This window comes from Cyprinus carpio, chromosome B8, assembly GCF_018340385.1.
Source record: "Cyprinus carpio isolate SPL01 chromosome B8, ASM1834038v1, whole genome shotgun sequence".
NCBI classification, from domain to species: domain Eukaryota; kingdom Metazoa; phylum Chordata; class Actinopteri; order Cypriniformes; family Cyprinidae; genus Cyprinus; species Cyprinus carpio.
In genome coordinates, this window is record NC_056604.1 from 11,656,616 (window position 1) to 11,672,239 (window position 15,624).

Genomic DNA, 15,624 nt, shown 5'->3' on the forward strand with positions numbered 1-15,624 from the left:
TCTCGGGATTTTTCGGCAGCCTCATTAACGCTGTTCTCCCCAACATAGTCACAGTGGTGCACTGAAGTCACATATAGACAACCACAACTTTTAAATGGCCAGTTTAAAAAAAAAATAAAAACCTATATAGGCCTATCAGCATTCTTACGAATAGGCTACATGGCATTTATATAGCCTAGTTATAGCAGTAGGACTCTCTTTTTGTAGTTTTGAATTCATTTTTCATATTTGTTTACCCTTTTGAATTGGGTGGAAGATTGACATCAAAATAAGTTCATTTTTATTAAAAGTCCAGGCTTTACACCTTTTCATTGTTGTCTTTTTATGATTAATTTTAGGGTTAACAATTGATAATATCCTGTTAGAAAATTAGGCTACTAATAGGCTATGTAGGCCACTTTTAACTAGCCTAAATATGTACTTTTTGTACTTATATGCTACAATTTAGAGGTAAATAAGATTTTATGTACTTTAGGGAACTCTCCCGGTGACAGCTTTGTCGTAATAAATTCATGCAACATTGTGGATGAGAAATTTATTTATTAACAATTTTAGTTTAATAATATAGGAATACATCAAAGTTTAAACAGAATGTGTTTACAACACTCCTGTCTCTCCTCAGTGGCTTTTGAGTCTTTGGCACATTTTTGATTGAAGAGAGGAATGTTGTAAGCCAGCTCGCTCAGTAGGCCCTTGGTGTTTGAGCGTTTAATCTATCTGTAACTTCCTGGTTATAGGTGTTTTGTCTCTGCGTGACACAGCGATCCGCTGCATGCCCTCATGTCTGGCCAAACAGCTGCCTGAACCGCTGGAAGCCACAGGAACAGATGGCCTTTACCTGACAGAGGAAAAGCCGACCTGAGGACACACAATCAGTCTTAAAGGAATGAAAGTACAAAACAGGCGTATTTGGTATTATTTTAAAAAGTTTATTTAAATGTAATCAGCACAAAAATGTAGATAGGCCTATACAATTTAAATATTTTATCAGTCAGACTAATGCTTTCCTCTTTCTGCCGGTAAGACGATTATTATGTGATGCAATCATGGTCTGAGATGTAAAGATGACTTATTGGGCTATAAAGTTAAACATTGTTACCTCATAGAACAAGTCTAAATATTGCCTTAACTTTGTTGAATATTCTTGTATGTGATTATAATAATCTTTTATTATGATTATTAAAATAATTTTATATAGTTTTCGTAATAATCATAATATCTTAAATCACTTAGCATTAGTCTCAAGTGGAAAAACTCATTAAATGAATAAGTAGCCTACACGTAGTGATCACTACGCGCCCTCTAGTGGACGGAACGATAGATGCTACTGTATTTAATTCAATTCAAATCAGTTCAGTTCAAATCAATTCTGTTTATTTCGGTCCTTACAGACAACTTTTCACAAAAATAAATAAATAAATAAATAAATGAACATTACTTCCGAAAAAGGTGTAGGCAGAAGCCTTGCTTATTAAGCCTACCCTTTATACATATTTAACCGATGGACGTCACTTTGCCACTAGTTCAAACACTACTGCTTATTTCAGTTTGATGAAAGACGTCATTTTGTCATCTATGGTGTTCTTAATCACAGTAAAGACACTGATGACAATGTGGCGTGATTTTGTGTGTGTGTGTGTGTGTGTGTGTGTGTGATATGGTATGGTGTCGCTTGTGGTGTTAATGGCTGAATAAATGAAAAATAATTATTGAATAAATGTTTTGTGCTATTTTAAAAGAAGAAGACATTTAAAATATTATTTAACATAATAGTACATTTGCTTTATACAGAATCAATTTCTATAAAAAAAAAACACAATTTCATAATGCTAATTATTTTTGCAAGGTTGTCATTTTTAAAATAGAATTTTGTCACCTGATATACTTCTGAATTTAATTACCTTTTGTGATTTTATTTTTAAATAATTGCACAATGCCTGATTCCTCTTTTGTCTGTTAACACAGATGAATCCTCAATATTTACTTTCCTGTGCAAATCAATTTCTTCACCCTGAGTTCTTCTTCAAAGGCCAGTTTGGGGCAAAAACTGGCTTAAAACTGAATTTAGATGTGTTCCATAGTCTATAGAACTGCTTCAAAAGGTTGATAATGAATTAACCTCCACTTCATCTGCATCAGCATCCACCCCATCACCCATAATGCAGTTCACCTGTTCAATGCAAGGCCTAGCGCAAATAACAGAATAGTCTTTAATGACTGGTAAAAGTCAATAAAATATAGAAGTACAGCATGGAATTTGTTCACTGCCTCTAAAGAGATTTATTTGCGATAAGTCCCTTTCCGTAATTAGAAAGAGCATTTGTCACTCGTTCCAGTGAAAGTGTTTATCTGTGCATATTTGATGGCGTGTAAAATCGTGTGAGTGTCGAGTGACGGGCTTTCAGCGGAAATCAGAATGCAGCTTATCAGAAATCAGAACATGTCATGTGTGACATTTGCTAACCACAAAAATAAGAATTCTCATCAAAACAAACTTGTCGTTTGCTCTTGTGAGGACAGTCCCATTTATGTAAATTTTATTTCTTGTGTGTGTGAGTGTCTGTGTGATTGCAGCATCCGTTTTCGTAATTGTTTGCTTTAAATGAAGCCAGTTAAGTTTAGTCATTATATGATCTGGATGCATTGATCCAGCTTTATTGCAGTGTGCTTTATTAGAATTAAATATGCTAGGTCCTAAAAATTTATATTGAAACGATCACATCCTGCTATGAAACAGCAACAGATTGAAATATCTGCACTAAATGTGTCATACACAAAACCCGCCTCAGAATAGTAGAAAACTTTAACCTATGAAGATGTCCTCTGCTAGAAAGGTCACTCACTAACGGTCGGTTATTGGTGTTTACTACAGTGAAAGCTGTGGTAAGCGGAGTTTTTGGAAGCCTTGAAAATGGCAGTTTTGCTGGTGAATGGGTACCCGCTGTTAGAAATTAAGATCAAAGTTTCACATGAAAAACAAAACACTGTGAGACCCAGTTTTCAAAATTCCAGACAGTTTCACATTACATTCACATTCAACATCAGCGTTGGCACTTTGGTCAGGCACTGGTTGGTACTTTGTGTGATAATTCTCACATATGAATATTGGGTCATGTTGTTTCAGTGGCTACTCCTACAAAAGGATCCGAATCAGCTGAATCAGAGAACACCTACAATAAGAAATACTGAGTCATAATACTTTAAACACAATTGACTCATATTTGTGTAAAAAAAAAAAAAAAAAAGATAAATATCTACTAAGGCAGATATGCGTATAACCAGAAACATACAGATGCGAGCCAAGAAAATGTCATGCTTTAAAAGTAGCATCCTTACTGCTAAAGAACAAAAGGTTTAAACATGTTGCAGTTCTGCCCATTGCAGCTTAAAGATTTTAATGGTTGCCAAGTCCGTCAATGCACTTTGTTTAGTTGATCTTCCCCAGGGATTTTCTTCAGCTTGTTTCATTCAGTGAGGAAGTGCAACAATATTCTCACTAAGGATATTTTATACTGTGAAATATTACATTGTGAAATCTGTACACAGCAAAGATATAACTTTCTAACTCGCCCTCATGTCGTTCCAAACCTTTGTGATTTTCTGTGTGAAGAGAGTTGGTTTTCTAACAACATTGCTGAATTGATTTTCATTGAATGGGCAGTGGACTTTTTAGTTTATATCTTTATGTGTGTGTGTGTGTGTGTGATTGTGTGTGTGTGTGTGTTCCACAGAACAAAGAAAGTCATATAGGTTTGGAACAACATGATTAAATGATACCAGAATTTTCATTTCTGGGGTGAATCATTCCTTTATTAAACACTCATGTCATTATGCAGTTGACTGTGTACATTGCTATTATGCTGTTACTGTATATTTTTGGCTGTTGTAACCTTTGTTCTGCGTTGTGACTCTGCGTCTTCTTATACCACATATTGAAGGAGAGAAATGACAATAAAGTAACTTTCATTTGAATGGCAGAGCGGTACAGGAAACGGTTAATGCATACTTTTCTTCATATGACAGGTGATGATTTTGCCTTGACGGTTGTCACTTATTTTCCTTTTTACAGTGAATTTCAACTGTAATGTACAAAGAATTACCTGCATAATTTTTAAGAATCATTCATTGGTTTTTATGTAATCATTTATGTAATTTCCAGGGAGCAATTGTTATTTAAATTCTGGTTACATTTCTGAATACAGAAGAGAACATTGGAGGGAAAGAGATTTACAGTCAAAACGATAATGATCATGAGACTTTATAATGATGAGGTTTATTATTATTGATAAACTTGTTTTTGTAATGACACAGAAACATTTTATGCAAATGCCTCCAAACACGTAAATCATATGTATGTAAATCATTTTATTGTATATTTAAAATGATGCACAAAAGATGTTGGAAACTTAAATGGAAACATAAACGTCTCTTAAACGTCATTAACAAAATAATGTGTGGGACTCTTTTTTTTCCTTTAAAAATTATGCTTTTGACATATTCACTGTTTGGTGCCGTATATAAGCACCTGGTCGTTGGAACGTGTTGTTTATGAATACCCTCACTGTGTTGTTTGTGGAACATTTCTTTCTATTTCCTTTGTGATGTCACAGAGTATTTTCTGAGTATAAATAAGTTCTGGATACTAACTACTGGCAATGACACATTCTATGTGGGAAGGTGGCAACTTCAGGTGAGTCTTAAAATGCACTTCAGCACTGCGGAAACTATTAATTGTCCTTTAACTTAACTGATGTTCTGCAAGATACAATTATTGCTCATATTTTTTTCATTTTCTTTTTTGTTTTTGTCTCAGCTGGAAATAATGACCATAGATCATTTAGACTTTATATATATATATATCACTACAGGTCAAAAGTTTGGGATCGATAAGACTTGTAATGTTTTTTAAAGAAGTCTCTTCTGTTCATAAAGGCTGCATTTATTTGATCAAAATACATAAAAAACTGTAATCTTGCAAAATGTTTTTACAATATAGAATAATGGTTTCTATTTTAAAATCCTTTAAAATATCATTTATTTCTGTGATGCAAAGCTGAATTTCTATCAGCCATTACTCCAGTATAAAGTGTCACATGATCCTTTAAAAAATCATTCTAATATGCTGATTTATTATAAGAATTATCAATGTTGGCAATAAGTTGTGCTGCCAAATATTTTTTTTTGGAAACTGCAATACTTTTTTCAGGATTCTTTGATGAATAAAAAGTTAAAAAGAACAGTATTTATTCAAAATATAAATCTTTTCTAACAATATAAATCTTTGCTATCACTTCTTAACAATTTAACACATCCTTGCTGAATAAAAGTTTTAATTTATTTCAAAAAAAGAAAGAAAATTTACTGACCCCAAACTTTTGGACTGTAGTATATATTGTTAGAAACGATTTCTATTTTAAATAAATGCTCTTCTTTTTAACTTTTTATTCATCAAACAATCCTGAAAAAAGTATCACAGGTTCCAAAAAAATATTAAGCAGCACAACAGTTACCAGCACTGATAATAAATCAGCATATTAGAATGATTTCTGAAGGATCATAAGACACTGAAGACTGGAGTAATGATGCTGAAAATACAGCTTTTTTTTTTTTAAAAATCGTTTTCACAATACAATTTTGTATTTTTGATCAAATAAATGCAGCCTTGATGAGCATAAGAAACTGTAAAAAACATTAAAAATCGTTCTGATCCCAAACTTTTGACCAGTAGTGTATATTACTTAACTTTATATTATATATTCTATTATATAACTATATATATATTTTTATTACAGAAAATCTTTAAAAAACGATTTTGCCATCAGATCCTATATTATAATTTAATATATTAGATTTTTCTTATAATTGTGCTTTGAACAGGTGTTTTATTTCCATTCTAATAAGACAGTAATTATGTCATAGGCTATAAAGTAGCACAACATTCTATTAAATTATTTTTATTATTTATTTTTTTAAATGTACTTTTATTTAATAATCTGTAAATAATAGTTTGTCTCTTAATCTCACAATAACATTAAAATGTAAAAAGAACATCAATTTTTATCCAGTTATTATTGTGCTTACTTATCCCAGTGAAACATTTAAGGGTATAGAAAGCCATAACCTTACATAATATTTAACACAACATAAAGCATTTTTAAATTGCAGTGGTTATGCCTTTCATCTCCCACAAGAAAACTTGTGTTCAACCGCTGCAGACTGACGTGTTAGATGGTCTTTAGTCTTAAGTATGTCCTTTGTCATTCACGGAAGAATAATATTGCTGCATGCCATCTGCATGTGATCTTTGACCTTTGATATAAATTGAAGAATCTAACATTGCATTCATTCCTTTGATGTGAGATTTTATCTCTCTTTTTTTCAGATTGTCATTTTTATCCTATAAAGATCCTTTCACTCTCATTTTTAACCAGAACAGCACAGGAAGACAACGACTGACTACAAAGGCGCAAGGTACAGAACGCTACATCTTGGTATATATTTACTTACAGTACTTGTTTCTGAAATGTGCGTGATTTAAAACTGCATGTCATTTAATGACAACTTTGATGACAAAGTATTTCATGCAGGCCTTAGATGAGACAGCTGTGGATTATGATATTTCCAAATGATCAAAAATGCGTATGGATACTCAAATCTGAATTCACATCACCGTCATGCACAAAAGATGTATGCTGGGACTTATTTGCTTGTGAAAATGTTAATTTGGAGCAAATGAACATGCAATAGTATAGAACTATTATAAAAATGTTTTATTTGAACACATTTTGCATTGCTAAATCATATTTGAACTTTGTTGTAAAGCAAATGATTATACATTATGATACAATGTATGTTGCATATTAAAAATTGAGAGTGTTATTACTGAAATTATTTACTGTTTATCTTTATTGCATGTAGTACGCCTATACTCAAACATCGGAAACGTAAAAGTGGGAGGATAAAAGAGATAAATTTATGGTCACTGTGAGTCATTTTGTTTGTTTTTTTCTCAAATCTTTGTGGATAACATCCTGATTTTACAAAGACTAACAAAGTTCAGTTTTTCAACTTTCATGTGGTAGAGATGGAATGGAAAGTAGCTGACAAATATTGATGCCTATATGTAGTTTCACTTAGATTCTGTCTTTTGAGACAGGTAAAAACTGCATGTATGTGAAAACAGGGAAAATAATCTAGCGTGAGTAATATTCCATCGCTGAATGGTGTGAACCTGAAAGCAAAACTACATACAGAGTGACAGACACTCCACACATTGTCTAGAAAAGCGAATGGAATATTAATGAGAGGATTGGAATTGTTCTTGTTTTTATTCTTAATAGACGAAATCCAGAATCAAAAATGCTTTTAGAGAATTTTCACTGAACTTTTCACGTTTGCTTGCATTCGATGTTTGTAGTGCAGAGGAGTGCATGAAAACATCCTTTTATTGTTATAGATGCTCTGATCTCAACTCAGGCTCAATAACATCACAGACCGCATTCTATCGCTGTCTTATATCCCTTATCCTGTTCCTGGGTTGCTTCTTTCGTGCATGTTTTTGCAAAATGCAAAGTGTGTGTCTGTGGTTTCCTGAGAGGTGGGAAAGGTTTGTGTCTTGTATGATAGATAGATGTCACGCATGTTTTAGGTTTGCATTCAAGCAACACTCATGTTGCCCTTTTCTGGGGACTTGACGTGCATTCCTTACATGCATGCCAAATTTCATGTAATTATACCAGCTCCATCCTTCTGTTCCCTCTTGGTTTTCTGTGAGATGCCAATAGTATTTCTTTTGCCTTCTCTATAGTATACATAGTATATATAAGTGTTCCCATTTTTGCACACATTTCCAACAAATGTAACTAATTTATGTCAGGTGAACACATTCATGAAGGTAGTGAAGGAGTCTGTGGACTGATATATAAAACAGAACTATTTTTTTAATGAAAAAATACATTTCAAAATATAGGGTAAGAGGTAGCAATCTGCAACATATTTAGATATAAGTTTAGCATGTGCAGGATGATGCCAGTGTTGTATTATAGGAAATAAATAGAAACATTTGCTAATTTAGTTGTTTTAGCACAAAATGTAAAATTATTCAAAAGGGCCATCTTCCGTTACTACTGGGGGTAAGAAGGGATCAACTTTTACAGAATGTTTAAATGACATTTGATATCATTTCTTAATAATATTTAACATGTCATTAATGTAAAATACTTAGTTAAATATTCTACTTAAAATATATATTTCTACTGAGCTCTTCATATATATTTTCAAAGGTTTTTATCAGGCTGCTATGTGTAGGAAATAGCTTTCTTTCTTTGCCATTAAAGTGAAATAACTGAACATAAACAAAGAAGCCTGAATTTATTTGATCAAAAATACAGAAAAAAAACAGTAATCTTGCAAAATGTTATTACAATATAAAATAATGGTTTCTATTTTAATATCCTTTAAAATATAATTTATTTCTGTGATGCAAAGCTGAATTTCCATCAGGCATTACTCAAAGTGTCATATGATCCTTAAGAAATCATACTATGCTGATTTATTATTAGAATTATCAATGTTGGCAACAGTTGTGCTGGCAAATATTTTTTGGAAACTGCGATACTTTTTTTTAGAATTCTTTGATGAATTAAAAGTTAAAAAGAACATCTATTCAACATTTACAACATAGAACATTTATTCAAAATATAAATCTTTTCTAACAATATAAATATTTGCTATCACTTCTTAACAATTTAACACATCCTTGCTGAATAAATGTTTTCATTTCTTTCAAAAAAAGAAAGAAAAATTTACTGAACTCAAACTTTTGAACTGTAGTGTAAGATTTCTATTTTTAATAAATGCTCTTCTTTTTAACTTTTTATACATCAAAGAATCCTGAAAAAAGTATCACAGGTTCCAAAAAATAAATAAATAAAATGTTAAGTAGCACAACAGTTTCCAGCAATGATAATAAATCAGCATATTAGAATGATTTCTGAAGGATCATGTGACACTGTAGATAGAGTGGAGTAATGATGCTATAAATTCAGCTTTGCATCACAGGAATAAATTAGATTTTAATGTATATTAAAATAGAAAAATTTTATTTTACATCATAATAATATTTTACAATATTAATTTTTTTCCCTGTATATTTGATCAAATAAATGTAGTCTTGATGAGCATAAGAAACTCCTGTAAAAAATCATTAAACATCGTTCTGATCCCAAACTTTTGACCGGTAGTGTTCTTAAAAAGTAAAACTATACAATATTGTATTTCACAAATCAAAAAGCATTAAAGGGTTAGTTTACCCAAAACTGAAAATTAGCCTGTGTTTTATTCACCGTCAAAGCATCCTAGGTGTATGTAACTTTCTTCTTTCAATCAAATCCAGTCGGAGTTATATTAAAAATTGTCCTGGCCCCTCCAAGCCTTTCAGTGGGGGTAAGCCGGTGTTGGTTACCAACAGTTCAGAAGACGTGAAATAAAGTGAGTGCATCCATAATAAAATGACCCTCACATGGCTCTGGGGGGTGAATGAAGGCCTCCTGTAGCAAATCCATGCATTTTTGTAAGATGAATATCCATATTTCAAACATAACAAACACTTTTTTTTTTTAAATCCTCCGTAATTTTTCTTTACAAATGCTCGTTTTGTGCTTCGAATTTGTGACAGGCGTTTTGATTTGTTTTGTCTCCACGTTCCTCACTAATCAAGCAACGTCAACGTCTTACGTCATCCGTCGGAACGGCTTCCACGTACAACAATCAGCGAAAGTGAGAAAAAAGTGTTTATTACATTTGAAATGTGGATATTTATCTTAAAATACATGGATTCGCTACAAGAGGCCTTTATTTAGCCCCTGGAGCCGTGTGAGGGACATTTTAATTCGGATGCGCGCACTTTATTTTACGTCTTTTTGACTGTTGACAACCAACAACGGCTTACCCCCACTGGAAGGTTTGGAGAGGTCAGGACAATTTTTAATATAACTCCGAAAGGATTTGTCTGAAAGAAGAAAGTCACCTAGGATGCTTTGAGGGTGAGTAAAATACAGGCTAATTTAAATTTTTGTGACTATAGATCCCTCATTAACAAACAAAAAATGTGTTTTTCAACATAATACAATGTTGTTGATCAGTATTTTTCAGAAAAAACAGATAAAAGTATAAATAGTTAAACTCAAAACTTAAAAATGCTGACAAAATTTAAAATAGCATGGACATTCAACAAAAGTGTTGAGATTTGATTTTTTTTAAGCAATATTAAGCGATCATATTTCCTAACACAGGAAAATAGAACTTTAAGTTAATCTTGAAGATAAAGTTAAGAAGCTTACATTCAGTTCACTGTGTATTGTCTCTCTTACAGTATGATTATGTTAAATTACAATGTAATATGTAACTCTGTACATCAATCTCCAGTCTTTTTCAGACTCTTGACTTCAGGAATGCCTCAGTCTGAGAGAGAGAGTGACAAAAGAGTGAGTGGGAGAGAAAATGAACGACAGCCACCACTAAAAGAAGAGCGCGACGCATCTCCCCCTCTGTTAAACGAATCCTCTTCACCCCAACATGTGGAACATCTTTCTTCTGGAGTACGTTCTGTGAGTGAGCTTCATTCTGTGGTACTTTCTGTAACAATGCCTTAAAAAAATGACATCCCTTTGTAGGTTGTTTGCATAAAATACACCATGACTGCATTTTCGAAAGATTCCGAATTATTTTATGTATAGAAGTCTTTCGTCTATTTTTTTTCTCATCTTCTATGCCAGGTACATTAATACACTCCTGATGTTTAAAAGCTATAGTACAAATGTGGTGAATGGCCTTGTTTGTGTGCAGAGAGCTGCTGATGAGCAACGGATGCAGTTTCTTCAGGTGGTGTTTCAGAATTCTCCGGCTGGTCCGATCAGGCCGTCTGTACTTCGCTCTACAGCTCTCCTGCTTCAGGGTTTGTGTTCCAATGAATTATTCAAACTCCAAATTTTTCCTTGACGTAGTCAAAGTGGTGAAATCCTCAAAGATGTCATTATATTCCGTTTATTTACACGTTATGATTAGCAAAGGCATTTTAAAACACAAAAACTGCTATTACATGAAACTTATACGGTCTAAGTGTTTCAATTCAAAAGGTTTCAAAAGAAATAAAACAAAACATAAACTCTGTCTGAAGGATGTGCTGTTTAACAATGTAGATATAATACTGTTGTGGTTATGTTTACTTATACAATCTGCATAATATAAATTTATTTATTTATTTATTATCATTTTTATTTTTTTTCAAAAAAGAGTGACCATTAAAATCGCAGGTTATTTTTTATTTATTACTAACTGAATAATGCTAACTTCACAAATAAATTTGCAAACAACAACAATGGTTATTAATTATTATTCATTTTTAATATTTTGCTGATTCTGCAGGGGGGTATGTAAATGTTTGACCACTACTAGCAATATTAATATTTCAATGGGCTGACTGCTGTGTAATATTCATAATATTTATATGTAATTTTGGTAACACCTTACTTAAAGCCTTTATGTATAATGCATTATAAAGGGTTAGGATATAATGCATTATAATTATTCATTATGCCCATTGTAATAGATAATAACTTGTCATAAATAATTATTACTGAATTTAAAAGGAATAGTGTTATAATGTGTTAACTGTGGTTACAATTATTCATGAGATTGTACAATGCATTATAAGGTGTATAACAAGTCATAATTAATGCATTAAAACTTTTATAATGCATTATAAATAAAGGTTTAAAATGAAGTGTTACCGTACTTTTATATAGGATATTATATATTTAGATATATACTATATTTACTATAAAATTAATATAATTATATATATATATATCTTTCTATCTATATATCTATCCATATATATATATATATATAATAAACACATACATACATGCAAGAAATGTTAAAGTACTCACAAGTGTGCATTGTTTTATCTTATTCTTTAGCAAATGAGAGCCACCAAACAACCATGAACAGAAGAAAAGACACAGGTCCCAGTGAAGCTGTTGCTGGATCAAGCCAGCACAGGAAACAGTTTCCCAGATTTCAGTCTCACAGGTAATTATCACTGGAAAAAAAAAAATGTTCATCAGTAAAAATCTTGATGTTCCTCATGTGTCCTCCTCAGCCCCGTCGAGTCCGAAACCCAGAGATCCAGCTCTCTTTTTGTAAACGGACAATGTCGCTGGCCAAGCTGTGACAGAGTCTTTGAAGGCTATACTCATTTTCTAAGGTAAGTTTTTCACTATTTAAAGTAACATCAGTGAGCCTTCCTTGTTGAAATCAACCATTTTCAAACTTTAGAAAACACCTTTTGATTCCCTACCTGTCTAGACATCTAAACCGAGACCACAGCACAGATGAGAAAACGATTGCACAGTGGCGAGTTCAACAAGACCTTGTGCGCCACATGGAGAATCAGGTACAGCAGCGATACAATCTCTTACAGAAAGCACACACAAGTCACGCTTTGCATCATTGATCATCATCAGTTATCATGAATGAGGCACAAGAAAGTGAATCATGGTTTCATTGGTTTTGAGTCATTCAATGTGAACCCAAAAGAATCAAACGTCTTGGTAAAAGTGGTTTGAGAACCCACTGACTCTAACATGCTATATGTGATGATTTCAGCTCATTCAGGAGAAGCAGAAACTTCATGCCATGCAGCTTCACCTTCAGCTGTTTGAATGCGTCTCGACACGTACCGTAAGACTCTTCAAGATACTCTTTGACACTGCCAGAAGTTTCGTGAGAGCGTTTAGAAATAACGATTCTCACAGTGAACATGACATTTCCTTTTTGTGATTTCATAAAATGTCAGTAAATTTATAGAAAGTGCAGATGAAGCCTTCACATCTCAAGATGTTTACGGGAAACCATATCTGTGCTCAATATCGTTCTCATATGTAGGACTGACTTGTGTGTTTCCATTCAGGGAGCTGCTACAGGCTGGGGGAGGCCGCTGGCACTAAATTTGCCCCCGTTGGGGGAGCCAGATGGCAGGACAGAGAGAGCTAGTGTAGCGCCGGTACGACAGGAACCCTGCCACATACCCCCACCACACCTGCTGCCAGGTAAAACCTGCTAAAATACAAAATACACATCTCGCTGTGCTTCTAAACACACACAGTCTAGCTGAGAAGTGTCATTAAACTAGAAAAATTAAATCAAGTGGAACTGAAATGCATATGCTGAAGGCATTAAAAAATATACAGATGAATAAAGGTTACCATCTATACCGCTGTTTACAGTGTGAAGGTCACACTTATCTTATGCTTCCTTTCTCTTTATGTATTTATGTTGTTGGTCATACAGTTGAAAGTTGGTGGTCTACCACTATGACTACAGTTGAAGTTTTGAGATTGCTTGCTTCCTGTTGCCACACTTGGCATGGAGACCACAAAGGAAGCCTAAGATCTGGACCAAATGTAGTTCAGACCCTCTCAGCTGGAGTTTTGCTCATAAGCCGTCTATTATCAAACCTCGATTTTGCATTTGCTAGATGCATTGTGCAAGAATATTATCGAAAATGACTGACTCATAGGCGTTACCCGGGCTGTATGTTTTGCACTTGCAGCAAAACACATAGCGACATACTTAAAGCACAATGCACATATGAGTGTTTGCGGTCAATTTACAAGAATTATTGTGCAATGTTTTGCTTAGTAATTTGGCTTTCTGGCAATTACAGATTTTGTTAGCAGTGTTGAATACTACAAATATGCTAACTTGCGACCTCCATATACATATGCTTTCTTAATCAGATGGGTAAGTAAATAAATTATGTTTGCCTTTATTGTATATTTATTCAAATTACATATATATATATATATTATATATATATATATATATATATATATATATATATTTTTTTTTTTTTTTTTTATTATTTTATTTATTACAATATTTTTTTATAAATTTCATTCACTCTGAATTTTAAATGAATCCTAATATTTTTAAAATATATAATATATAAATATATATCAAATTTATCATTGATTTCTACAGTCAATCCTGGAAGCTCCAGACAAACAGCGGACGCTAAACGAAATTTACAACTGGTTCACAAGAATGTTCTTCTATTTTCGTCATAATTCTCCTACATGGAAGGTAGTATACATGCTGACACTGCCAACTAACCATCATTTCGAGATCGGAGTCCCATTTCAGTTCAGTTCAAGACTCAATTATCAATAATATTTTTAATCATATTGTTTGAGACTGAGAGATTTGCTTGTGTTCCTGATTTAATGTCATATAAATTAGCTTAATTAAAACAAAAAAGCTCAAGTCTTGAGCAGGTTTATTTCTGAGGTCCTGAGATTGGCCTGACATAAGCGCAAAACACTTTGGGACATTATATTATGTCCCATATGTCCACATGGTGCCGCTGTTGGCATAAATTCATGCTGAATAATCTCACTGAACGCCATGGGCCTGTTTCATACGAATCTAAATTATATTCTCTTGTTACAACTGTTTCAACCTTTTTCCCAGAATGCTGTGCGACACAATCTTAGTCTCCACAAATGCTTTGTGCGGGTGGACGGGAGGACAGGGGCGGTGTGGACAGTGGATGAGGAAGAGTTTCAGAAGAGAAAAGGGCAGAAAATCCACAGGTCCTCATGTTCTTCCCCCATCCTTAGATAAATGACACACACAATGAGATGTTCAAGATTATAAAAATATGAATTCAATTCACAAAATATGCTCATTGTTTTTAAAAGTCACGTAACATCTCATATGTTGGTTTTACAGGGACTACACTTTTAAATGGCTGACACCCTTCTCCTACTGCCCATCCCATGAAGCCTCAGATGTATCAATAAAAGCCACAAATTCTCAGTAAAACATTTTCCAAATGTTTAGTGTAGTAGACTATGCAGAAAAAATGGGGTTCAACTAGAATGTAGAGTTTTAGGTATGATCCTTTAGGATAGCTGTTAATATTAATTTTTGCATCTCTATCTGAAAAAAAAGTAAAGTTTTCCATAAAAAATTACGTTACTGTCTTGTTTTATGTAATTGTATGTATGTAATGTATGTCTAAAAAGTACATAAATATTTAGTCTATATATGTGAATGAATGTAAACATTTTTTTTTTTCATTTAAAATTTTTATGTGTTGTGGTTAAATGATTTTAAAAAATGAAATGCAACAGCAGTAACACATTAGAATATTCAAAATTATTCAGAATTTCACATTGACAGACCAAACTCCAAGCCGTTTGCATCGCACAGTTCGCAGCACCTGATGGTTGAGATCGTTACATTCAGAACACGATTCGAAACGGCAACAGTAATTGGTTTAATTGCAGATGAGTGACAATTTAACTATAGCCTATCCAATGAACAATGAGGCTAGAATTTGCTGCTGGTCTTGACTCGTGGACTAGCAGGGGCAGGGGATGCTACAGTTATGGAGGCCCTTCCTCAAAGCACGAGGTTTCGCTGGCCCTGGGCGAACCACAACGTTTCGAAACAAGAGGTTCTAAACATTAGGTACGTTCGACTTCATGCAGCGCCGCGCAGACCTATCGGCGTCTGACTTGAAGCAGTGCATGTCGGTTAGAAATTTTGTCCGAC

At 33.4% G+C, this 15,624-nt stretch overlaps 1 protein-coding gene across 5 annotated transcripts; it reads left to right on the forward strand.

Annotated features, from left to right (window-relative positions):
* Positions 1-44: 44 nt before the first annotated feature.
* On the forward strand, positions 45-15,113 carry LOC109082345 (forkhead box protein P3-like). Of its 5 annotated transcripts, none has more exons than XM_042729678.1 (13): positions 45-4,690; positions 6,383-6,471; positions 10,426-10,628; positions 10,846-10,954; positions 11,982-12,093; positions 12,164-12,268; positions 12,370-12,457; positions 12,670-12,744; positions 12,974-13,112; positions 13,730-13,806; positions 14,047-14,148; positions 14,536-14,657; positions 14,797-15,113. In XM_042729678.1, exons 1-13 carry the CDS (start codon positions 4,656-4,658, stop codon positions 14,885-14,887), a joined length of 1,347 nt encoding a protein of 448 aa, XP_042585612.1. In that variant the 5' UTR covers positions 45-4,655; the 3' UTR covers positions 14,888-15,113. The 5 variants fall into 5 exon arrangements, with proteins under 5 accessions (XP_042585612.1, XP_042585616.1, XP_042585613.1 ...); XM_042729679.1 differs by having other exon boundaries at positions 215-4,690; positions 10,426-10,607; XM_042729680.1 differs by having other exon boundaries at positions 215-4,690; positions 10,426-10,598.
* Positions 15,114-15,624: the final 511 nt, after the last annotated feature.

What these genes read in the sequence shown, in the direction of transcription:
- LOC109082345 (XM_042729678.1), top strand. Translation starts at nt 4,656, where the DNA reads ATGACACATTCTATGTGGGAAGGTGGCAACTTCAG. An exon ending in GGCTATACTCATTTTCTAAG is followed by an intron (nt 12,269 to 12,369) that starts GTAAGTTTTTCA and finishes CTACCTGTCTAG; the next exon opens with ACATCTAAACCGAGACCACA. An exon ending in ATAATTCTCCTACATGGAAG is followed by an intron (nt 14,149 to 14,535) that starts GTAGTATACATG and finishes CCTTTTTCCCAG; the next exon opens with AATGCTGTGCGACACAATCT.